Raw genomic sequence first — 24,556 nt, forward strand, 5'->3', positions numbered from 1 at the left:
GTGCTCTTATGAACATGGATATACAAATATCTCTCCAACACCCTGCTTTCAATTATTTTGATGTATACCCAGCAGCAGCATTTTCAGATCATACGATAGTTCAATTTTTCAGTTTTTGAGAATACTTCAAACTGTTTTTCATAGTGGCTGCACCACTTTACAATCCCAACAGTGAACAAGTGTTACAATTTCTCTACATCCTCACCAAAACTTTGTATTTTCTGTTTCTTTGATAGTAGCTATTCTCTCAGATATGAGGTCATAACTTGTTGTGGTTTTGACTTGCATTTCTCTGATGATCAATGATGTTGAGCATCTCTTTATATGCTTGTTGGGAATTTGTATATCACCTTTGGAAAAGTATCTATTCAAGTGCTTTTCCCATTTTTAATCAGATTATTTGTTTTTTTTTTTTTTGTTGAGTTCTAAGAGTCCTTTATGTGTTCTAGATATTAATTTCCTATTAAGTATATATCGGTAAATATTTTCTCCCATTCTGTAAGTTGTCTTTTCACTGTGATGCTTATGTACTTTTATGCACAGAAGTTTTTAAGTTTGATGTATTCTCATTTGTCTGTTTGGTGTATTCTCATTTGTCTATTTTTGCTTTTTCTGTCTGTGCTTTTGGTGTCATATCTAGAATTCATTGCCAAGTTCAATGTCACAAATGTCATAAAATTTTTTCCCTGTGTTTTTTTCTAAGAGTTTTACAATTTTAGGTCTTCAATCCATTTTGAATTAATTTTGTATATAATGTAAAATAAGTCCAATTTTTTTTTGCATGTATCTTATTTTTGTGCTTTTATTATTTTTTTTCAGTTTTGGAAACTGGTATTAAGTATGTTCAATCTTTGATAACATTTGTATGTATTAAAATATATTCTTCCCCCGGTGTAAAAGATGAATGTTATAGAAAATGAAAGAGGATGTATATATGCTTATATGCACACACACATGCCTATATATATAAATATACATATGTATATTCTTTTTTTTTTTTTTTTTTTTTTTTGAGATGGAGTCTTGCTCTGTCGCCCAGGCTGGAGTGCAGTGGTGCGATCTCCACTCACTGCAAGCTCTGCCTCCTGGGTTCACGCCATTCTCCTGCCTCAGCCTCCCACGTACCTGGGACTACAGGTGCACCACCGCGCCCAGCTAATTTTTGTATTTTTAGTAGAGACAGGGTTTCACCGTGTTACCCAGGATGGTCTCGATCTCTTGACCTCGTGATCTGCCTGTCTCGGCCTCCCAAAGTGTACATATATATATTCTTATATAGACTGTGTCCCCTAGAAGCAGAGCATGAGAAGTCAGGTGCACATTCCTATGTATTGAGACGGCTCAACAGAGAAAACCCATAAGGGAGTGCAAGAAGCAGGGCATAGAACAGGAAAGAGCAGAAAAACTATGTAGTCTTCGGCAGAGTCTATTATCATTCGAATCCACTTTGCTTTAGGGTACAAATCACAGCATGGAGTGTCTCTGATTGAGTCAAGGGGACATGTTTTGTATCCTTGTGTAGGTCTCTCAGTGACTATGACTTACGGGATGGGGTTAGGATCTTCCACTCCCTGGGAGGCTGAGGCTGACAGGGCAATTGTCTAGAGGAGAGGACAGCTGTGAATCCTTCCAGCCAGTACTGAGGTGATATGGTTTGACTCTGTGTTCCCACCCAATTCTCATCTTGAATTGTATTCCCATAATTCCCACATGTTGTGGGAGGGACCCAGTGGGAGATAATTTGAATCGTGGGGGTGGTCTCCCCCATACTATTCTCGTGGTAGTGAATAAGTCTCACAAGATCTGATGGTTTTATCAGGGGTTTCCGTTTTTGCATCTTCCTCATTTTCTCTTCTGCTGCCATGTAAGAAGTGCCTTTCGCCTCCCGCCGTGATTCTGAGGCCTCCCCAGCCATGTGGAATTGTATGTCCAGTTAAACCTCTTTTCCTTCCCAGTCTCGGATGTGTGTTTATCAGCAGCGTGAAAATTGACTCATACAGTAAACTGGTATCTGTAGAGTGGGGTGTTGCTGAAAACATACCCAAACTTGTGGAAGCAGCTTTGGAACTGCATAACAGGCAGAGGTTTGAACAGTTTGGAGGGCTCAGAAGAAGACAGGAAAATGTGTGGAAGTTTGGAACTTCCTAGAGACTTGTGGAATGGCTTTGACAAAAATGCTGATAGTGATATGAACAATAAGGTCCAGGCTGAGGTGGTCTCAGATGGAGATGAAGAACCTGTTGGGAACTGAAGCAAAGGTGACTCTTGCTTCATTTTAGCAAAGAGACTGGTGGCATTTTACCCCTACCCTAGAGAATTGTGGAACTTTGAACTTGAGAGAGATGATTTAGGGTATCTGGTAGAAGAAATTTCTAAACAGCAAAGCATTTAAGAGGTGATTTGGGTGCTATTAAAAGCATTCCATTTTAAAAGGGAAACAGAGCATAAAAGTTCAGAAAATGTGCAGCCTGATGATGCAGTACAAAAGAAAAACCCATTTTCTGAGGAGAAATTCAAGCTGACTGCAGAAATTTGCATAAGTAACAAGGAGCCGAAGGTTAATCCCCAAGACAATGGAGAAAATGTCTCCAGGGCATGTCATAGGTCTTTATGGTAACCCCTCTCCTCACAGACCCAGAAGCATAGGAGAAAGCAATGGTTTCATGGGCCAGACCCAGGGTCCCCATGTTGTGTGCAGCCTAGGGACTTGGTGTCTTGTGTCCCAGGCACTCTAACTATTGCTAAAAGGGGCCAAAGTCCAACTGGGCTCATGGTTTCAGGGGATGCAAGCCACAAACCTTGGCAGCTTCCACATGGTGTTGAGCCTGCGGGTACACAGAAGTCAAAAATTGGGGTTTGGCAACCTCCACCTATATTTCAGAAGATGTATGGAAATGCCTGGATGCCCAGGTAAAAGTCTGCGACAGGGGCGGGGTCCTCATGGAGAACCTCTGATAGGGCAGTGTGGAAGGGAAATGTGGGGTCACAGCCTCCACTGGGGCACTGCCTAGTGGAGCTGTGAGAAGATGGCCACCATCTTCCAGACCTCAGAATGGTAGATCCACTGACAGTGCACCACACACCTGGAAAAACCGCAGACACTCAATTCCAGCCCATGAAAGCAGCCAGGAGGGGGGCTGTACCCTGCAAAGCCACAGGGGTGGAGCTGCCCAAGACTGTGGGAACCTACCTCTTGCATCAGTGTGACCTGGATGTGAGACCTGGAGTCAAAGGAGATCATTTTGGAGCTTTAAAATGTGACTGCCCCGCTGGATTTTAGACTTGCATGGGTGCTGTAACCCCTTTGTTTTGGCCAATTTCTCTCATTTGGAATGGCTGTATTTACCCAATACCTGTACCAGCATTGTATCTAGGAAGTAACTAGCTTGCTTTTGATTGTACAGGCTCATAGGCAGAAGGGACTTGCCTTGTCTCAGATGAGACTTTGGACTATGGACCTTTGGGTTAATGCTGAAATGAGTTAAGACTTTGGGGGATTGTTGGGAAGGCATGATTTGTTTTGAAATGTGAGGACATGAGATTTGGAGGGGCTAGGGGCAGAATGATATGATTTGACTGTATCCCCACCCAAATCTCATCTTGAGTTGTTCTCCCATAACTCCCAGATGTTGTGGGAGGCACCCAGTTGGAGATAATTTGAATCATGGGAGCAGTTTCCCCCATACTATTCTCGTGGTAGTGATTAATCTCAGGAGATCTGATGGTTTTATCAGGGGTTTCCGTTTTTGCATCTTCCTCATTTTCTCTTGCCACTGCCTGGTTAAGAAGTACCTTTCACCTCCTGCCATGATTCTGAGACCTCCCCAACCATAAGGAACTGTAAGTCCAATTAAACCTCTTTTTCTTTTCAGTCTTGTGTATGTCTTTATTAGGAGCATGAAAATAGACTAATATACCAGGTCAGCGGGGGATGGGTAAAGGGAATTTGGCAGGGCATCAATAGCACCCACTTCCATATTCCAAACATCTGAGGAGGTCTTTGGTATAAAGCATCTCCTAAATTGAAAATATAAGGAGAAGTGATTGAAATATAATTCATCCACATCAGAGAAATAAATATATATTCTTACTCACAAATGATAAAGTCAATTTTGTTTTATTTTATAGAAAATATTCCAACAATTATTTTATTTCCTTCTGTTGATTCATTTTCCTTTTGGAAAAAAAGTAGGGCAATAAGCAGTTTATTTCCATTCATGCCCATAATATATTGAGACTTTCACCAGAATCCACTTCATTCTCAGCTTTTTGAGTTCTACTCATAAAGGGTGAATAATAACCAATAAAATCTAGTACAAAAATTAAAGAAAAAGCAGTCAGTAAAAGCAGGTACTCCATCCTAAATGTCCTGCTTCCCTGATGCTCCATGGAGACAGCTGACTCAGCACCAGATAGCAGGCTGCCCGTGTCCACCACACATCCCTCTAACAGGCTCACCTAAGAAGGCACACACGCCTGCTTGCAGCTGAAGCTTCCAGGCCTCCTATGTTGAATATCATCTTGAATGATCTTAATGAACCACATAATTTCATCTAGAACTGTTACTACATAATGTAGCTAAGGAAATTGCCAAACTATTTTTCTCAATAGCTGTAATATTTTAATTTTAATCATAATCTGAATATGCTCCCTCCATTGGCTACTCTTTGGACCTCTGTCACCAGTCAGGTGGCTGTGTTTGTGTAGAGTTTGTGCTTTGTTCTGTGTTCTGTTCCATTGGTCTAAGTGTCTATTCCTCTACCAAAGCCACAGTTGGGAAATATCGAAGAGAGAAGGTGGCTTAATAGATTTATATCCTCCAAAAATAGAGGAGAAGTTATTTGAAAGGTTTATTTTTGTTACCTGTAGTTTTTTTTTAATGCATGCTATATTATTTTGTGTTTGTTTAATTTTATTTGCAGCATATTTTGAGAGGTTGAAGAAATATATATCTGGGTTGTAGGAAAGATGATTCTACATTTTACTACATATTTCCAGTTTGCTTTTTAACTGTAATGACAATTTGTAAACTTAATCAATGATGTTTTTTATCTTCTTACATTTTGCTATGTGTTAATAAGGTGGAGCATCTTTTGTTAGGTTTGAAAATGTGGCTCTCTTCTGTGTGTATTTTGACTTGCATTCAGCAAAGTTCTGGACTATCACTCCTAATAGCTGACTCAGGGTGTGTTGGTTTTTCTATGTAGATAACAGTATTTACAATAATAACTGATTATTTTTTCCTTCTGCCTACCCACATTTTATGCTCCTTATTTATTTTTCTGTTTTTTTTCTATGCTAAGACCTTCATTTTGAGGTAGAATAGAAGCAGCAATAAAGGGCCTTCTTTTTCTAAATTTTAAACAGAATTTAATGTTTTGAAATAAGCCGCTCCTTTTATTCTGCTGACCAACTATACATTCATGGGTTCATTTTGCTAATGTGTATGCATGTAGGCTATTTGCATGTGTTTATACAAGAGATTGACCTGTAATTCTCCTTTTTCGGATGGCCTCATTTTGGTATCAAGCTTATACTTGTCTCAGAAAATGAATTGAGGTAATTTTCTTCTTTTTCTATTGTATGAAAGAACTGGATGAAAATGCAGGTTATCTCTTGCTTAAAGACAGGTTAAATCATTTGGGTCATTTTGTTTGTTTGTTTTTATTTCTGGTCTATAGATTTTTAAAAACTGATTTAATTTATACAATGATTGCATAAATTGGTTCATTTTCCACTTCTTCTTGAGTCACTTTTTGTAAGTTATATTGTTCTAGAAATCGTCAATTTCTCACATCTTTCTTCACCTTTGCTCTTTTCTTGTTTCATTTCTATTAATTAATAGCATATTTTGTTTTCTTCTTTCTTTTTTGGTTTCAACTTTGTGTGTTTGTGTGTGTGTGTGTGTGTGTTTTCTAAATTCATGTGCCGGATACTTTGCTTATTGACTTTAAAACTATATTATTTTCTAAAATGTATTTAAAGTTATGAATTTATTTCTATGAATTGCTTTAGTTTTATCCACAGAATTGTGATGGATTTCCTTTCATCAATGGTTAATTCTAAAAATTTATTATTTCTGTGATTTTTTTTCTCTGAACCATGCTTTATGTAGCATTGGCTTTATAAGTTTCTGAACATATGGGGAGGTACGGTTTCATTTCTGTAGTTGATATTCCCTTTTCAATTATGTTAAGAAAACGCCTGTGTAATTTTGGTTCCTCAGAATTTATTGAGATTTGCTTTGCTTTATGGCCTAAGACACAGTTAATATCATAAATCATCTATGAATTCTTGAAAAAGAATGTTTCCTGCAAATTTGTCTGCAAGTTTTTATAAATGTACTTAGATGAAATTTTCTATGCTCTTAGTAAGATTTTGCCTCTTTAGCAATCACAGAGAGATTTGCTTAAAAATCTTGAACACTGAGTGTACCATGGCCACAGGAAGATTTTTATTCTAGATGACATGGGGCATTTCTGGTAGTTGTACAGCAAAATAATTTTACGCGTTTTTTTTTTTTTTTGGTTCATTTTCCTCTTCACTTTACTCTTTATATTTCTAGTTAGTTATAACATAATGTCTTGACATCATGACACAGTGCATAGGGTCCTCCAAACCAAGGTGTGGGGAAACTGTGTATATAAATATGTAACTAGATGTCAGATATTTGCTGGCTTTCGAGTTTAGTCCTACAGAGATACACATTCACTGAGCTGGGGCTTCTGGCTGTAAACTTTTATCTCGAATTGCAGGATAACCATATATGTAGGATCCCTGCCACCTCCCTTGCCCTCCTAAAAAAGTGTAACACTGGAGATAAAGAAATCCAATACAAAGATGCGCTTGGTGACACTGCCTCAGGCCAGATAATTCTGTAAGGAAGAGCAGTTACATGAGAGCACAGTGTCACCTTGCATTTCTGTAAGAGCAAGACTAAGGATTTACCTGCCATGTGTTAAGTGCTGGTTTAGGTCCTAATAAAGAGTGTGATGTTTCTGCCATCAATGTAATTGTCTGTCCTGCAATTTCATTCAGCAGCAACAACAACACAACTATTGACTACCTCCTGTTCTGGATGCTGAAAGTAAACAGGGGATGAAACATCCTGAGTTCCTGCCTTTACGGGGATTACAGAGCAATAAGAAAATATATAGTATGGTATTTTAGGAAATCAATTAGTGTAGATATTAGTATAATATACAGTTGAAGCATAGTAACTGATATTGCAGGAGAGCCGAGTGTGGTGGTAAATGCCTGCAGTCCCAGCTACTTGGGAGGCTGAAGTGGGAGAATTGCTTGAGGCCAGGAGTTCGAGGCTGCAGTGAGCTTTGATTATGCCACTACACTGTAGCCTGGGCAATAGAGCAAGACCCCATCTCTAAAATAAATAATTAGATAGATAGCTATTGTAGTATAAGAGCGATAAATACCAAGGAGAAAAATGAAGCAAGCAATAGGAATTGAAGTGTTTTTCAGGGGACATTTGCCTTAGTAAAAGGGGATTTTGAGTGACCACCAGGAGGAAGGGTATCTGTTGACCAGTCTTTAGCTGTCAGAAGTCCATTTGTTCCAAGGTATAGTTTAAATCCATTGTTTCTTTGTTGACTTTCTGTCTTGATGACCTGTCTAGTGCTGTCAGTGGAGTACTGAAGTCCCCCACTATTATTGTGTTGCTGTCTATCTTATTTCTTGGGTCTATAAGTAATTATTTTATAAATTTAGAAACTCCAGTGTTAGGTACATATATGTTTAGGATTGTGATATTTTCCTGTTGTACAAGGCCTTTTACCATTATATAATGTCTCTCTTTGTCTCTTTTAACTGCTGCTGCTTTAAAGTTTATTTGTTTGTTTGTTTGTTTTGATGTAAGAATAGCTACCCCTGCTTCCTTTTGGTGTCCATTTGCATGAAATGCCTTTTTCCACCCCTTTACTTTAAGTTGATATGAGTCCTTATGTGTTAGGTGACTCTCTTGAAGGCAGCAGATGGTTGGTTGGTGAGTTATCCATTCTGTAGTTCTGTGTCTTTAAGTGGAGCAATTAGGCCATTTACATTCAATGTTAGTATTGAAATATGAGGTACCATTGCTTTCATCATACTCATTTTTGCTTGTGTACTTTGGTTTTGTTTTTTGTTTTTGCTTTTTAACTTGTATTTTTGTTTTATAGATCCTGTGTGCTTTATGCTTTGAAGAGGTCCTGTTTTGATGTGTTTCCATGATTTAAAGCTCCTTTTAGCAGTTCTTATAGTGGTGGTTTGGTAATGGCAAATTCTCTCAGCATTTGTCTGAAAACGACTGTATCCTTGCTTCCTATATGATACTTAATTTCTCTGGATACAAAATTCTGGGCTGATAATTGTTTTGTTTGAGGAGGCTGAAGATAGCGCCTCAATCCCTTGTAGCTTACAGGGTTTCTGCTGAGAAATCTGCTGTTAATCTGATAGGTTTTCCTTCATAGGTTACCTGGTGCTTCTGTCTCAGAGCTCTTAAGATTCTTTACTTCATCTTAACTTTAGATAACCTGATGACAATGTGCCTAGGCCAAGATCTTTTTTGTGATGAATTTCCCAGGTGTTCTTTGTGCTTATTCTGTTTAGATGTCTAGGTCTCTCTCAAGGCTGGGGAAATTTTCCTCGATTATTCCCCCAAATATGTTTTCCACACTTTCAGAATTTTCTTCTTCCTCAGGTATACTGATTATTCTTAGGTTTGGTCATTTAACATAATCCCAGACTTCTTGGAGGCTTTTGTTCATATTTTCTTACTCTGTTCTCTGTTTTCTTTGTCTTTGTTGGATTGGGTTAATTCTAAGACTTTGTCTTCAAGCTCTGAACTTCTTTCTTCTACTTGTTCACTTCTATTGCTGAGACTTTCCTGAGCATTTTGCATTTCTAAAAACGTGTCCAACATTTCCTAAATTTTTGATTGTCTTTTCTTTAAGCTACCTCTTTTCATGAATATCTCCTTTCACTTCTCATATCAGTTTTTGGATTTCCTTGCATTGGGCTTTGGCTTTCTCTGGTCCTTCCCTGATTAGCTTAATAACTAACCTTCTGATTTCTTTTTCAGGTAAACCAGAGATTTCTTCTTGGTTTGGATCCATTGCTGGTGAACCAATGTGATTTTTTTGGGATGTTGAAGAGCCTTGTTTTGTCATATTACCAGGGTTGGTTTTCTGGTTCCTTCTCATTTGGGTAGTCTTTGTCAGAGGGAAGGTCTAGGGCTGAAGGCTGTTGTTCAGATTCTTCTGTCTTATGGGGTGTTCCTTTGATGTAGTACTCTCCCTGTTTTCCTGTGGCTGTGACTTCCTGTGAGCCAAACTGCAGTGATGGTTGTCTCTCTTCTGGGTCTAGCCATCCAGTGAGTCTACCCAGCTCCAGGCTGGTACTGGGGGTTGTCTGCACAGAGTCCTGTGACATGAACCATCTATATGTCTCTCAGCCGTGGATACCAGTACCCATTCTGGTGGAAGTGGTGAAGGCTGCAATGGACTCCATAAGTGTCCTTAGCTTTGGTGGTTTAATGTTCTATTTTTGTGCTGGTTGGCCTCCTCCAGGAGGTGGCATTTCCCAGAAAGCATCAGCTGTAGTAGTCTGGAGAGGGACTGGCAGTGGGTGGAACCCTAGAACTCCCAAGATTAATGCCCTTTATTTTCCTCTACCAGGGTGGATAGGGAAGGACCGTCAGGTGGGAGCAGGGCTAGGTGTGACTGAGCTCAGACTCTCCTTGGGTGGGTCTTGCTGTGGCTGCTGTGGGGGATGGTGGTGGGATTCCCAGGTCACTGGAGTTGTGTACCTAGGAGGATTATGACTACCTCTGTTGAGTCATGCAGGTTGTTAGGGAAGTGGGGGAAAGCCGGCAGTCACGGGCCAGGCAAACCTAAGGGCCAATCTCACTCCCACTGTGCCCCCCAAACCAACAGCCCTGAGTCTATTCCCAGGTGGAGGGCAAGATGGGTTTGAAAACTTGCCCGAGGCGATCCAACTTCCAGCTGCGAGAGAAAAGGGCTTTAGTTCTTTCACCGTCTGTGAAGTCTGCATGCCTGATTCACAACCTCCCTGGCCAGGCTGCTTCTCATCCTGTTCAAAATGTTACAAAGTTCAGCTAGAGAATTCCTTCTGTCTCTGGCCACCCTCCCAGTGGATCCCTGTGGTGCCAGGCAGGAACGGGCTGCTTGGGGACCCAGTGAGCTCCCAGGGCCTTTTCTGCTGCTTCCTCTACCCAGGTATTTTGCTCAGCTCTCTAACTTGACTCAGCTCCAGGTAAAGTTCAAAACTTCTCCCACGGACAGAACTTCAGCTTCTCCAGTCAGGGTGTGTGTTCGGGAGAGGAGGGCCTCCCTTTCCCACTTTTGCAGTTGGGGCACTCACAGTATCTGAGGTGTCTCCCAGGTCCTGCAGGCGCAGTCCACTTCTTTCAGAGGATCTGTGGGTCCTCTTGGGATTGCTGGTTTCTTCTTGAAGTCAATCTGGAGCTAAAATTCACAACGTAAGCCTTCCCATGCTGCGCTGTCCAGAGCTGCAATCCAGTCCTGCCTCCCGTCCACCGTGATCCCCTGAATCCCTGTGTTATCTTATCGATTTTTTCTTTATTTTTTTTTAGATCAACTGGTCATATTATATATCTTATTGATTCATAAACATATACATACATGACACAGCTGACCCACTTGTACTTAGATTAAAACAAAGTCAAAATGCCCAATAAATTTTCAGATTACAAAAGAATCAATTTATAAACTAATGTTTTAGATCAAAACATGGGGAATTATTTAACAAAAATACATTAAAAATCAAGATTTAAGACATGAATTGATTTGAAATTTAACAATCATGGCCTTTGAGTTTTCCAAATCAAAAAGGAAAATAAGAAAATTAATTTAAGAGCCACCTTTTACATTCCCTCTTGACAGCCTGTGAGGGATAACTCAATGAATCATGATCTGTCACCGTGGAATCCTTAAAAGTTAATTGAAAATTTCACCAAGAGACCCTTCTTGAGAGTCACAAACTAGAGGACCACTGCGGTGTTTATTAGATTATCCTCAGCCATCAACTGCTGGCTAATCAACACATGGCACTCTGCGATGTTATTTGTTTTAATTCTTCAGGCTTTTTTTTGTGGCCCTGTTGATCCCCTGGGCACCAAATGACAAGTCAGGAAAGTCACAGAAGTCAAAGTGTCACAAGCATCAAAGTCAATCAATCAAGCCCTGTGCAGTTTTCTACACAGATGTGAAAGCAGAAGACATTTACGGTTCTTTATTTATGAGCTTTCTCATACAATCTGTCTCTGGCAGTGATCATAGCTTTTATCAAATAAGTGTACTCCAGAGCAATTTGTCATCATTTCAGAACCGCTGTTGTCTATTTGCGTTTAGGTCACTGGAAAGGGAACATTTTCTGAATAGCTAGTTAATATTTCTCACATCACTTTTACAAATACTCATGAACAGTCTTATGAAAACATGATGCTAAAATGTATAGCTTTTGTCAAATGCAAATAAATGAACACAAAATCCCCCAACACGGCTTCTTTATCTTCCTACATCTTATGTAAAAGTACTTATATATTCAATACCTGGCATTAGAGAATCACGGAGCTTCGGTTTGTTTTTTCTCTATGGAGCGTTTTTTATTCTGTTTGCCTAATGTGTCTTTAATCTTAGACAAGTCACAGCCTCTCTCAACTTGGTTTTCTTTATATGCTAAACAGGGATGGTTATGCTGGTGCACCTGGGGGCTGTGAGCATAAAGACTTGCAAAGTGTCACAAGAAACAGAAGTGGAAATAGTGTTGCCGTGACTTGTTGTTCCTTCAAAGGACCAGGGCATCTTTCCAAAGATGAACTATACCCTTAGTATATAATCTTCTCAGATATGGCATATGATCAACCACATTTTGTTCATGCATAGTTACTTTAACCTCCTTGGGACCTTATATCATAAATAGCTTAAGAATATATAAACACATCTGAATCTGTGTTTGCAAGCCAGCTTCTAGAATTTTTAATGCTTTAACATTGATTTTCTGCCAATAGTAAAATTTTAACCTGGTGGTAAATATAACTGTTTGTACAATTCCATTACAGGTGCTTTGACTGGTGTTTATAGGAAATAGACTTTTGAAACAAACAGGATATTTTAAGTTTCAGAAATGGGAATTCAGTTTGTTAATCACTATATAAATAAAACAAGAACTGTAGCAGCCAAAATTCTCTCCACAATTTTGAGAAATATCTCTGTGCCAACCCTCAGTCTTTATACTTAACCACAGGTTTCTTGGAAATGAATGTCACTGATTATGAGAAAAAGAATTTAGCAATAAATTGGTGAAAAATGTCTACTGTATCATATAAAGAGTTGATAGCATATATTCTCCTTTTTTCGCCATTCTGTTGCCCAGACTGGAGTGCAGTGGTGTAATCCTAGCTCACTGCAACCTTAAACTCCTGGGCTTATGTGATCCCCCACCTCAGCCTCCAAGTAGTTGGCACTACAGCCACATGCCACCATGCCTAGCTAACTTAAAATTTTCTCTCTTTTTTTTTTTTTTTTGACAGACAGGATCTTCCTATGTTGCCCAGGCAAGTCTTAAACTCCTGGCTTCAAGTGATCCTCCTGTCTCAACCTCTCAAAGCACTGAGATTGCAGGCTTGAGCCATTATACTTGGCAGCATATATATTCTATTACGTTAAATTAACAGCGTCATGATTAGTCATCATGATATGCAAAAGCAATTCTATTAGGTTGTTCTGAAAAAGTTGGAATGATTTTATGCCCACATTTAACATGCAAAATTAGTTAGTATTATTCAATTAGACAGAAGGAGCCTGACACAGTGGTGAAATCTGGAGGCTTTGGCTATGGATTGAAAGAAACAGGAAGGGATGGATGGTTAGTAATTGCGTTGAGCTTAACTACATATGCATGTCTAATTCTACCATTTGTTTTATTACCACGGAATCTTGAGAAACACACGAACGGTTTCCCCCCAGTCTATAAAAAGGGCTTTGCATTTGCAATATCAAGCGCAGGGAGAATTGTTCCGTTTATGACCTGTGCAATGGGCAATATAAAAGCAAACGTGCTGTGGTGCACATGTACAGTGGCTATAATAATAGGTCTGGTGACGCTCCCCTTGCATTTCTTCCAGGTTGCTTTCAGCTATGTAACGTTTTTCGATCCCATGAGATGGAAATCGACCAGTGCTTGCTAGAGTCCCTTCCCCTTGGCCAACGGCAGCGTCTGGTGAAGCGCATGCGCTGTGAGCAAATCAAAGCCTACTATGAGCGCGAGAAGGCTTTTCAGAAGCAGGAAGGGTTCCTGAAAAGACTGAAGCATGCGAAGAATCCAAAAGTTCACTTCGACCTGGCGGACATGATACAGGACGCGATTATCCACCACAATGACAAAGAAGGTACATGATAAGAAAGAAGGACCCGTTTTCTGATGTGATTTTTTGTGATTGATTTTTGTTGGTTTGTTGTTTTTTTGATGGAGAGACGGGACAGAAAAGTCCTTTTAAATATTGGAGGCTACTATCTTTTAACTGTTCGAATTATTCAAGAAGAAAAAAATGCGGTTTGCAAAGAACATCATTAAAAGTCCTGCCACCTAGTAAGATGAAAAAAATGTAAAAATTGTGGTGAAATTGTATTTTTTTTTTTTTTAAAGAATTACCTATCAGAAGAGCAAGCGAGTTCCTTTCAAATTGTTCAGTTCTAATTGTTAGGGAAACTTTTAATCAATGAATTGGTTTTCTATTTAGAAAATTTTTATAGAGACAGGGTCCCAGTATGTTGACCAGGCTGGTCTCAAACTCCAGGGCTGGAGCAGTCCTCCAGCCTCAGCCTCCCAGAGTGCAGGAATTTCAGTGAATCGTTTTTCCTGATGATGATTTGGGACTGTGGAATTTGTTACTTCTTAGCTCATGCTTTGATAGATGTGGCAGTAATGTGACTTCCTCTGACTCTCAGGAATCAATTTCTTTCTCCCTTAAAGTTGTTTGGCTTGTGGTATCACGTTTTACTAAGATTACCCAATGCAAATCTCAATTGTCTTCACAAGACTGTTAAATTTTTCACTTCTTATATATTCTTGTATGTGAATTTTTCTGTTTTCCTATATAGAACCCACTTGCCCAAGTTCAAATGTGAGAGAAATGTTCCAGCTCTGAATGTAATTGTTGTAGTTGTACAAGGGTTCAAAGAAACAGATATAAATCAATTTACCTTGATTGGCTCCCAAATCAGTGTTTGAATGAATCTAAAACAAGCATTCTTCACAATTCATTATTCACAATTTGAAATCCAAAAAGCTCTGAAGCCATTATATGGATAGATCATTTAGTGGCAAAACTTTCACTGACCTATTCATGGTTTATAACCTGTTCAGTTTGGAAAAATAATAAATTCAATAACATACGTGCTTTGAAGGCTTTCAAATGGGGATTGTGGATCTATTAGCTAAGAAAACCTATAGCACATTATATAGAGTAATAGTTATACATAGTAAGAAGACTCAAGTCATTCTTTTCATGGTTTTGTGTGGGCTTTTTCTAGTTAAACTGGAATACTCTGAGAATTTCTGATTTTTTTTTTTTTGTCTTAAATTGCAGTAACAGTAGTAGTGAATCTTTGAGCTGGAAAGTACCTAAAAAATTTTGGTGTGGTCCACTTACTTTACCCATGAAGGAACTGAAATTCAGCCATTGTGTCATATTCTCTGGAAGGCTGTGTGGAGCACTCTGACCTTTCATTTTATTATTCTCTTCTCACCTATGGCTGTTCATTTAATGGCCACCTCCTCCGTGAGTCTGTGAGCACATCGAAGGTAGGGACAATGTCCACAAGGTCATTGCTACCTCTTGCCCATCTCATACCTTCCAGCAGCATTGAGTGAAAGAGTAAAGTGATCGGTTCTTGTTCAACACACAGTAGTTGTTACAACAAACTTAAATGAGAAAGCAGGTCTTGAAATTTAAGCCCTATTTTGATTTAAAAGTAATAAAACACAAAAATTAATTGGTGCCAGTGCGGTGGCTCACACCTGTAATCCCAAGACTTTGGGAGGCAGAGGTGGAAAACTTTCCTGAAGCCAGGAGTTAGAGACAAGCCTGGGCAACATAGCAAGACCCCATCTCTACAAAATATTTTTAAAAATTAGCTGTATACAGTGGTGCATGTCCAGCTACTCAAGAAGCTGTGGTAAGGGATTGTTTGAGCCTAGGGGTTAAGGCTATAGTGAGTCATGATGGTGACCTGAACTCCAATCTGTGCAATAGAGCAAGACCCTGCCTCAAAAACACTTCTTTTAATGTATTGGAAATGTTTTAAAATTTCTTGTACCAAATACCTACAGTACACAATTATGTCTAATAGGTTAGGGTTAAAGGAAAATTCGTAGTAGTAAAGTACTAACTCAAAAGCCAAGAAGCAGTTATTATATAAGTCATGTTTCCACAAATATTCATGTCATACAATCTGAATTAATGCTTTCTTAGCAGATGTTGTAGGTGTGAAACTATGCAACCTAGTTTCTAGTGGCAAGCTAGGCGAGAGATTGTGGTGGCTTGGACCCAAGTGGAGCGAGGGTGTGGTGAGAAATAGTCAATTTTAGGATTTATTTTTGGGACAGAGCTGACAGAAAATGCTGATTACCTGGCTATAGGGAGTGTATTGATTTTCTATTGCTACCAAAACAAATTATCATGAATTTAATAGTGGCAAACAGCATAAATATTATCTTACGGTTCTGTAGGTCAGAGGTCAGGTATGGGCTTTGGTGAGATGTAAACAAGGTGTCATCAGCACTGGTTCAACAATTCTAGCTCCCAGAGGCCACCTGCCTTCCTTGGATCAGAGCCCCCTCCTCTGTCTCCAAGGTCAGCAGTGATGGATACAGGGCAGGGACAGTGCTCCTTCTCACGCTTTAGTTTGCCTGTTTCTTTGTCCATCCTTGTATCTGACTGAATCTTCTGCCTCCCTCTTGCACCTTTAGGAGCCTATGTGATGACACTGGGCTCACCTGGGCTATGCAGGTTCACCTGTTCCAGAGGGAGCTCACTAGTAACCATACGTCCCTTAGTAACCATCATCCCTTTCTCCAGATCACGTTGCATAGTTGCAGGTGTAACTCCAGAGGGTGAAATCGGGACAGCCAAAATGTTCCCTACTACAGGGAGTGAGAATTCCAGGATAACATCAAGGTTTTGGGGCCTCAACAAATAGAAGAATGAAATGCCATTAGCCACAGTAGGAGTGCCTCTAGGAGTTGTGAATGAGATAGGGTGGCATCCTGACTGGAGGTGTAAATTAAAAACTCATGAGCATATAGATGATACTGAAAACCCCAAAAGTGGATAAAGTGACGTACAGAAAGAGTTTAGGTAAAACGATAAGAAGTCTAAGAACTGAGTCCCAAGGAATTCCAATGTTAACAATTCAATGAAATGAGGTCCAACCATAAGGAATGACCAGGAAGAAAAGATGAAAATGAGGGAGGGTGCTTTCTTGGGAGCCAAGATAAGAAGTTTTCAAGGAGGAGAAATTTTTATTGATCAAGCAGGAGGAAGCCTGAAAACTGACCATTACATTTAGGAATATGGAGGTGATTAGTTTTCATGACTTGCTGGGAGCAAGAATTTTAATGGATTAGGTTCCAAACAGAGTAGGAAAACAGGAATGGACACAGAAAGTATAAAGAGCTCTTTAAAGGAGGTTTCTGTAAAGAGGAGAGAAATGGAAAGATTGATGAAGAGGGAACAGACATGAAGAGCTTTTTTTTAATGATGGGAGAATTAACAGCAAGTATATGTGCTGATAAAAATAATTCATTTGCATTTCTCTAATGACCAGTGATGATGAGCTTTGTTGGCCACATAAATGTCTTCTTTTGAGAAGTGTCTGTTCACATCCCTCACCCATTTTTTGAGGGAAAGGGGTTGTTTTTTATTGTAAATTTGTTTAAGTTCCTTGTAGATTCTGGATATTAAATGTGGTACATAAACACCATGGAATACTATACAGCCAGAAAATAGAATGAGTTCATGTCCTTTGCAGGGACATAGATAAAGCTGGAAACCATCATTCTCTGCAAACTAAAACAGGAACAGAAAACCAAACACCACTTACCGTCACTCGTAAGTGGGAGTTGAACAATGAGAACACACGGACACAGGGAGCGGAACATCACACACCGGGGCCTGTTGGGGATTGGAGGTAATGGGAAGGAGAACATTAGGACAAACACCTAATGTACATGGGGCTTAAAACCTAGATGATGGGTTGATAGGTGCAGCAAACCACCATGGCATATGTATACCTATGTAACAAACCTGCATGTTCTGCACATGTATCCCAGAACTTGAAGTAAAATTTAAAATAAAATAAAAATAATTCGTGTGAGAGGGAAAATCTGGTGACACTAGAGTAAGAGAAGACAATTGATGGAGCAAGCCTGTGCACGTGCATACTGTGATGAGGTCAGCTGCCCACTGGAAGGGCTTGGGTTCAGCTGGGATCACCTCTAGCAGTCGTTATCAATCCTGGCTGGATAACAGAATCACTTGGGAAGATTTTATTTTTTAATTTCCATGTCTAGGACCTGCTCATAAAGATGCTGATGTAATCAGTCTTATGTGGGGCCAGGATGGTTTTTAATGGTGCCTAGGAGACTATGGTGTTCAGAGAGAGCTGAGAGATATGGTGTGAACCTGTCGTGATTCTCCTCCTGGTTTTGATACTAATTAATGAAAGAACCATGGCCCTTGGCTAAGAGTGAGGGTGTGGAAGATGACCTGAAAGTAAAGCAAAGAAGGGAACCTGCAAGTATGGGAGAAAAAATGGACCAAGGCAAATACTGTATTTTTTAAATGGGACCTATAGAAAAAAAAAAAAGATATAAAGAATAAGCACTACAAAGAAGGATCAAATATGATTCAAGAGTTTCAGTAATGGATTGGCATGGACTCACCACTCCTTTGTCCTTATTCTTAGGACATAATTAATTTCCTGTCCTGAAACTTCCTATAGTTTCTAGAATGCATCTGTGCTAAATTTGTCTTCCCAGAAATTATTTCACATGTATATATGGATACCATTTTGGTGGAATATAATATAATCTTATCAATAGGCAGTCAATATTTGTTACATGGTTAAAATATGTTGGTAACCACAAATACCCAGCAAGGATTTCTTAACATGTATTTTTAAGTGTAATAAATGGATAAGTGTATTATGTATAGCAGTTTGTTTATATTATGAATATTGGTATAAAGACACTAAAATCTAAGCAGGCAGTCAGATCTGATTTTTTAATTCAAAAGAAGCAAAGAGTAATTTTTTATTTGAATTAATACATGATTAACTTTTAGTTGTGTTTTATTTTATTTAAGAAATTGCTTTTTTGTGTATTTATTTTTTGAATGGCAAAGGAGAGAAAGAACTGGATAGAAAAGTCTCACATTTTGCATGGTGTAATGATCATGTTAAGGTCCTCAAAGTGATAGGAACACTAGGAAGCAGACAAAAATAATCACCCACACAGAAACATACACATGTGCACACACACAATGTGTTTTGCATGCTTTCTCTGTGTACACAGCAAACTGTATACACCTTTCCTATATGCTATGTTAATGCTTTATGACAGTAATGACACAAAAATTTCTCAAGATATTGGAAGGAAATATCCTCAGCAAGGCAACCATATAATTTCATCTCTTTTAGTGAATAGTTTCCATTACTAATGGGAGCAAAAGTGATGGACTATAGTGAAGGTTATCTTCAGCATCAAATGATGAAGAAATAGTTGACTCCTAGAACTCAGTGAAAGAGTTTGAATATGTAACAATTATTATAATTTCAAATGCATTATTGCAATGTAAAAATTAAAATATTTGGCTCTAGAGGGTGTCTGTTCAGCTCAGACTGCTATATCAAAATATAGACGAAGCGGCTTAAGCAGCAGACATTTATTTCTCACAGTTCTGAAGACTGGGAAGTCCTAGATCAAGGTACCTGGCTTGCTGACAGCCACCTTCTTGCTGTGTCCTCACATGAAGAGGAAGCTCTGATTTCTTTTCTTTTAAGAGTGCTAATTTTATCATGGGACTCCATCTCATAAACTCATCCAACCTAATTCCCTCCCAAAGGCTACAGCTCCTAATACCATCACCTGAGGGTTAGGGCTTCTACGTATGATTTTTGAGGGAAAGGAACTTCTATGTATGATTTTTGAGGAAAAGTATGATTTTTGAGGGAAAGGAACATTTAGTCTGCAATAGGGCATATTTATTTGGTACTTGGAGCTGACCCAAGTATAAAATAATGGATATACATGTATTACTTCCCTTGAGTTTCTCATCTACCTTGGAAATACCATTGTGAGTACTCATATACCCCACTGTGCTAGGGGAAAAATATGAATTTCTTACAATTTAAGAAATTTGGATTGCAAATGAAAGTAATCTGTTTAGAGACAGTATAACGTCTCTAGCATATGTATTACTTCTCTCAAAAATGCATATAAGAAAAAGTTTTCACTTCATAGTAGTGATATTTTTATTTATCTTTAAGCTATTGAAATAGTCAAATGCATTTGTTTATGCAATTGAGAAAGTAAAAAAAAATTGCCATAAGAAAAAAGTTTCCATTTAAATTATTGTTTAAACTTGCAGATTGTGTATTTGTATGAATAATTTTATCTCTTATTTCCAAGTACTTTTATTGGCTGGCTGAGTATAAAGAATCAAATATACTTTTTCAAAGGACAACATGTCTATGGTGTTTTTATGTTAAGGTTTATAGTATGTCATTTAAAAGCAATTCGGGATTTTTTTTTTTTTTTTGCTTTATAAATGTATTTTTGTCAGTGTAAATTTAGTGTCTTTGATGTTTTTATTGTTCTCTTCTGGGAGTTGGTGATATTTCAGTGTGCAATTTGTCATTTTAATATGCTGCATCAATCCAAAATGTGTTCAACAACTCTTTTTCCCTCTAAAAGGAAACCTGTCCTAAATTTTCTTTTAAGGCTGTTAATTCAACTCCATTTGAGTTACACCACATGAAGGAAAAGGGAAGAAGACTGAGGGAGAGAGATGGAGAAATAGAGTGAATAGGTGACTTAAAGATCAGAGTGGAAGCACATAGGGAAAGTTTAAGAAGGAATGTGAATTCCCCTATTGGAATTGCCACTCCCAATTATTGCTTCTTACTGATTAGTCCACAATGTGTTTCCATTACAAGTAACTGCTAATGTTATTATCTGGTGCCTTGCCGGTATGCTCGGTACTCTCCGAGCTTTACATGACTTGACTTACTCCTTTCAATCACATATGTAGTAGGTACATATGCTATTGGAAGTAGGTAGGACGTGCACCCCACTTGGTGGGTGAAGCAGTGGAGCCTTTGAAGAAGTAACTGCTACCTCAGGGCTTCCCGAGTTGAGAGACCATGTTTTTATAGACAACATCATCCTGCAAAACTTATTTATGTGGTATAGTTAGAGAAACTATTAACTCCATTGGTTGATTTACCTTCCTTGCCATTTGAAATTCTTTCTTCCTGCTTTCTAGTGGAGCTCTCTGCCTGCTGTCAAGGGAATGTCCAAAGGCCAGGAGAAGTATTTTTTTATGCTTTGGGATTTTCCATCTTCTTTCCCTGATCAATCCCTCCTCGTTCTTCTTCCTTTTTTTTTTTTTCAAAAGCAATATTATTTATTTACTACTTAATATGCCACATGTTTACTAAGGACCTATTTCAGTCCAGTCACACAAAGAACTTGTAAGCCTATTTACAGAACTATAATATCGTACTTTATTTATATCCCCATTTTATCACAAAATTGTAGGTAATCTATTAGGAAAATTGAAAAATATCAAAATGTAACACTGGGATATCTCTGTTTTCTTCTCCTACTCCTCAGACCCTTGTACCAGCTTCCTTGGTTGGTTCCCTCTTCTATTGATCTCAGACTCTTGATTCTAACTCTCTTTCTACCCATCTTCTCTGGGAGATCTCATTTTCCCCCATTGCATCCACCTCACCCACTCTAATTATGCTAAATCTGTATCCAGACCTTTTTCCTGAGTTCCAGTCTTAATTTTTCTGATGATCTTGCCTTTATTAATTGTCGTGTTCAAAGCTGAATATATCCACCCTCATCTTCTTCCCAAACCAAAACTTCCTCTGTGATTCTCAATTGATGTTGCCATCACTCCCCTGGTCTTCCAGGACAGAAACCTTGAAGTCACTTTGATTTTGGTGCAGTTTTGTAAAGTACTGATGGCTTTACCTCTTCTGAATAATCTACAGGAAATATCAACTGTCTACATGCCATTCAGAGCCCTCTAAATAGATGCCTAAAATATATCGGTGTTCAATACACATTGGATGATGTCTTCATTGATAGGCTGGACATCTCTTCATTTAGACGTTCATAGGTAAATCATTAGGACCAACCTTTCTCTCCCCTATGTACCCCATTCCCAAAAGCGTAGACCGAGGTTAAAGAACAAATTTCATATATGCCTTAAGTGTTTCATATATAAAAAGTGAAATAAGACTGCCTGTTTACTTAGTTTGTGATTATTTAGTCCAGCTGTGTCCTTGTATTTACTAGATTGTCTCAGAAGTTAAAAATTCTGCAGTAGTTGGTTATCAAGTAAGCTTATTTAAAAAAAAATTGTCTCCTAGTATCTAGGGTATAAAGATAGAAGGAGCCTGTTATAATTTTCACAACTAGCGTTTGGTGAGTGCTGTTTTTACGAGTGTGACCCATCTGGGCTGGCACTGTTTCCACAGTGGTGGTGATGGCGTTTTATTGGATGCAGCTTTATCCTCTCTCCCTGACCTCCCCACAACCAGCTACACAAATTGGCAGTTAGAAAATGTGGCGCTCAATAAGCGGATTTAAGCTGACACTTCAGAAATTGAAATCAGAGCCCTGCCACCTTTAGAATCCGTCAAATCTACTAAGAACGTGACCAGGCCCGGATCCATATATGCATTTTTAAATGAACATTACTGGATGTGGTGTATGTTAAGTACTCTGCAACGATGATATGTTAAGTACTCTGCAAGGATGACTATTTCTCCAACTCAAAATTCGGAGTGTATTTGACATGGAATATATGTACACTCTCCCCAGAAGAGTCAGATTTAACCACCACGAATATCTCCTATATTAGATACTTCGGGTTGTAGAGCAAATATAAAACATCAGCCTGTCCTAAGGAAGAAATGGGGAGGCAACATTCCCAGCGAAAAAACATTGACAACATGGTGCTGTCTGCATCTTCCCTGTTCCAGAGTGGCACCGAGCCTGGCAGAGAGGGAAGTGGCAGCTTCATCAGCGTCACTCCCATTTCATTAACTGCTCAATAGGATGGGACCATACCGCCCTCTGAATGTGAAGCTGTGGATTCTTCCTTTCCTCTTACTTAGCACAGGAGGGGAAGGATGCAGGAAGAAGTAGCTCAGATAAGATGTTTGCTGGGGCAGCTATAAGGTACAAAAGAATGACTTCTGGATTTTAGACAAAAAGGGTGAGTTTTCCAGCTCCACATACATACCTACATCAGAGATTTGTACAGCTAAATATGTAGAGTGCAGGCACATGCTGACTCCAGCCCTCCGGGGCAGGTTAGAATATCACATAAATACATTCAGTGCGTTATGATGCCTTCAGTTAATAGGTAACAGCTGCTAGGTAATTAAAGGTGCCTATTTCCAAATCAGATATAAAATTACAAAAGGTGGCAAATTAATTGCATTTAAATTCTGAAGGATTCTGTATGAAGTGAATGCATGGCTTAATATTTCATGAACACAAATTCTTATTTCTGAGAAGTATTCATTATTTTGATTGTCTGCTATATAGTCACAACTTTCATAGGTGTTGTGAGAATAATTGAAAAAAGAGGAAAAAAATATACTTTATAATCATTTATAACCTAGATGGAAAGATGCACCATTCATTAACAGGGAGTTGCTGCGGGCATTCATTGGGGTGAGGTAGGATGACATGAATCTGAAACCGTGCTCTCTTCAACATTTTATGAGTTTGGTAGGAAGAGAGAAAGGGACTCTTTGGCTGTAATCCATAGCGTGAGGGCAGAGATGGAGCCAGAGGAAAGCAGATTTCTGATACGAAAGCATCGTGACAGAAGCAGCATTACTTAGGTTTAGCATCAAGGATCTAACTCTGGAGTTCAGTCTGGGGGTTGATCTGTACTCTGATACTTAAGAGCTTTCTGTCCCCAGCCAGGGCGCTTTCTGCACCTCACCTTTCTGCAAATAAGATTACGAGGTGTACCTCTCCTGTAAGTGGTCGTGAAGACTAGTTGGTTAGATAATACATGCAAATACCTGCCAATGGAATCTGCCATGTATTGCCACATGCATAATAAATGTTAGCTACTATTATGATTTGAATTAAGAGATATTATCGGAGTAGCAAAGTGGCTAAATAATGACATTGGTATGTGATTCAATGATTGTCACCGTGAGTGTAAATTATAGGAATAACAGCGTACCTTTAGGAATGTTTTAGGCAATCATATTTTAAATTATAATGAAATGGAAAAAGGTTGAAGATAGACACATAGGCTAAGGGCACTGATGTAAACAAGATAATGAGAAACAGGAATTTGATAGCACCTTTGGAAATATATTAAAAGGGAAAAAATTACATTATTAAGGAGCACTGAGCAATATTTTTATTAATTGTTTTCTGCTAATGTCTGATTATATGTGTGTACGTGTGCGTGTCAGCCATCTCTCTGAACACTTTATACGTATTTTCTCATTTATTCTGAAAATAATCCTGTATTGGGTTGAAAATTTATGTCTACTGAGAACCTATATGATGTTATTTGGAAATGGAGTATTTGCAGATGTAATCAAGTTCAGATAAGTCATCAGGATCAGGGCGGGTCCTTGTCCAGGTACTGGTGTCCATTGAAAAGAAGGAAAGAGTGTGGGCACACACAGAGGGGGGACAGCATGAGAATATGGACCAAAGCCATGTGGAGTGAGTGGCACTGCTGCAAATCAGGGGACAAACCTTCTCAGCAGCCCAGAAGACAGAGGAGAGGCGTGCTGGGTTTTTCTGGTAGTCCCAGGGTCAACAGTTCCCAGAATGTGAAACGTACTTGCTTTCTGCTGTGTCTACTGTGTCTTTGCTCCAGAGATTTCCAACCCGCCAGGAGCACCCTTCCTCTATTCCTTGCAGATGTACCTCTCCTCTCCCCTGTGGAGCCCTCCCCAACATCCTCAGGTGAAACACACAAAGCCCTTCCCCTGCAGCATTGCCAACATGAATTCCTTGAAGTGGAATCTCTTGTTTGCAAGCCCATATCTCTCACTGAAATGTGTGTTATGCAAAGGAGAGGATCAGGATTCCTTCATCATTCATTCATTCATTCATTCATTCATTCATTCATGCAGTAAATGTTTATTGTATCCTTGTCATTTTCCATGTACTGTTCTAAGTGCTGGGGATGTGCAGAAGGAGGAGGGGATTCAGGGAAGAAAGAAAAGCTTAAGCA

The 24,556-nt window shown here is 39.0% G+C and overlaps 1 protein-coding gene across 4 annotated transcripts in view; it reads left to right on the forward strand.

The window, feature by feature from the left end:
- Positions 1-24,556, forward strand: part of MYO16 (myosin XVI) — a 702,722-nt gene that overhangs the window by 148,549 nt on the left and 529,617 nt on the right. For all 4 annotated transcript variants that reach the window (XM_073014491.1, XM_073014490.1, XM_007960876.3 and 1 more), the window contains exon 2: positions 13,160-13,423. In XM_073014491.1, coding sequence (XP_072870592.1) covers positions 13,198-13,423 — 226 coding nt within the window. In that variant the 5' untranslated portion in view covers positions 13,160-13,197. The remainder of the gene's footprint in view (positions 1-13,159; positions 13,424-24,556) is intronic.

The sequence above is a fragment of the Chlorocebus sabaeus genome, chromosome 3 (assembly GCF_047675955.1).
Source record: "Chlorocebus sabaeus isolate Y175 chromosome 3, mChlSab1.0.hap1, whole genome shotgun sequence".
Classification (NCBI taxonomy): Eukaryota; Metazoa; Chordata; class Mammalia; order Primates; family Cercopithecidae; genus Chlorocebus; species Chlorocebus sabaeus.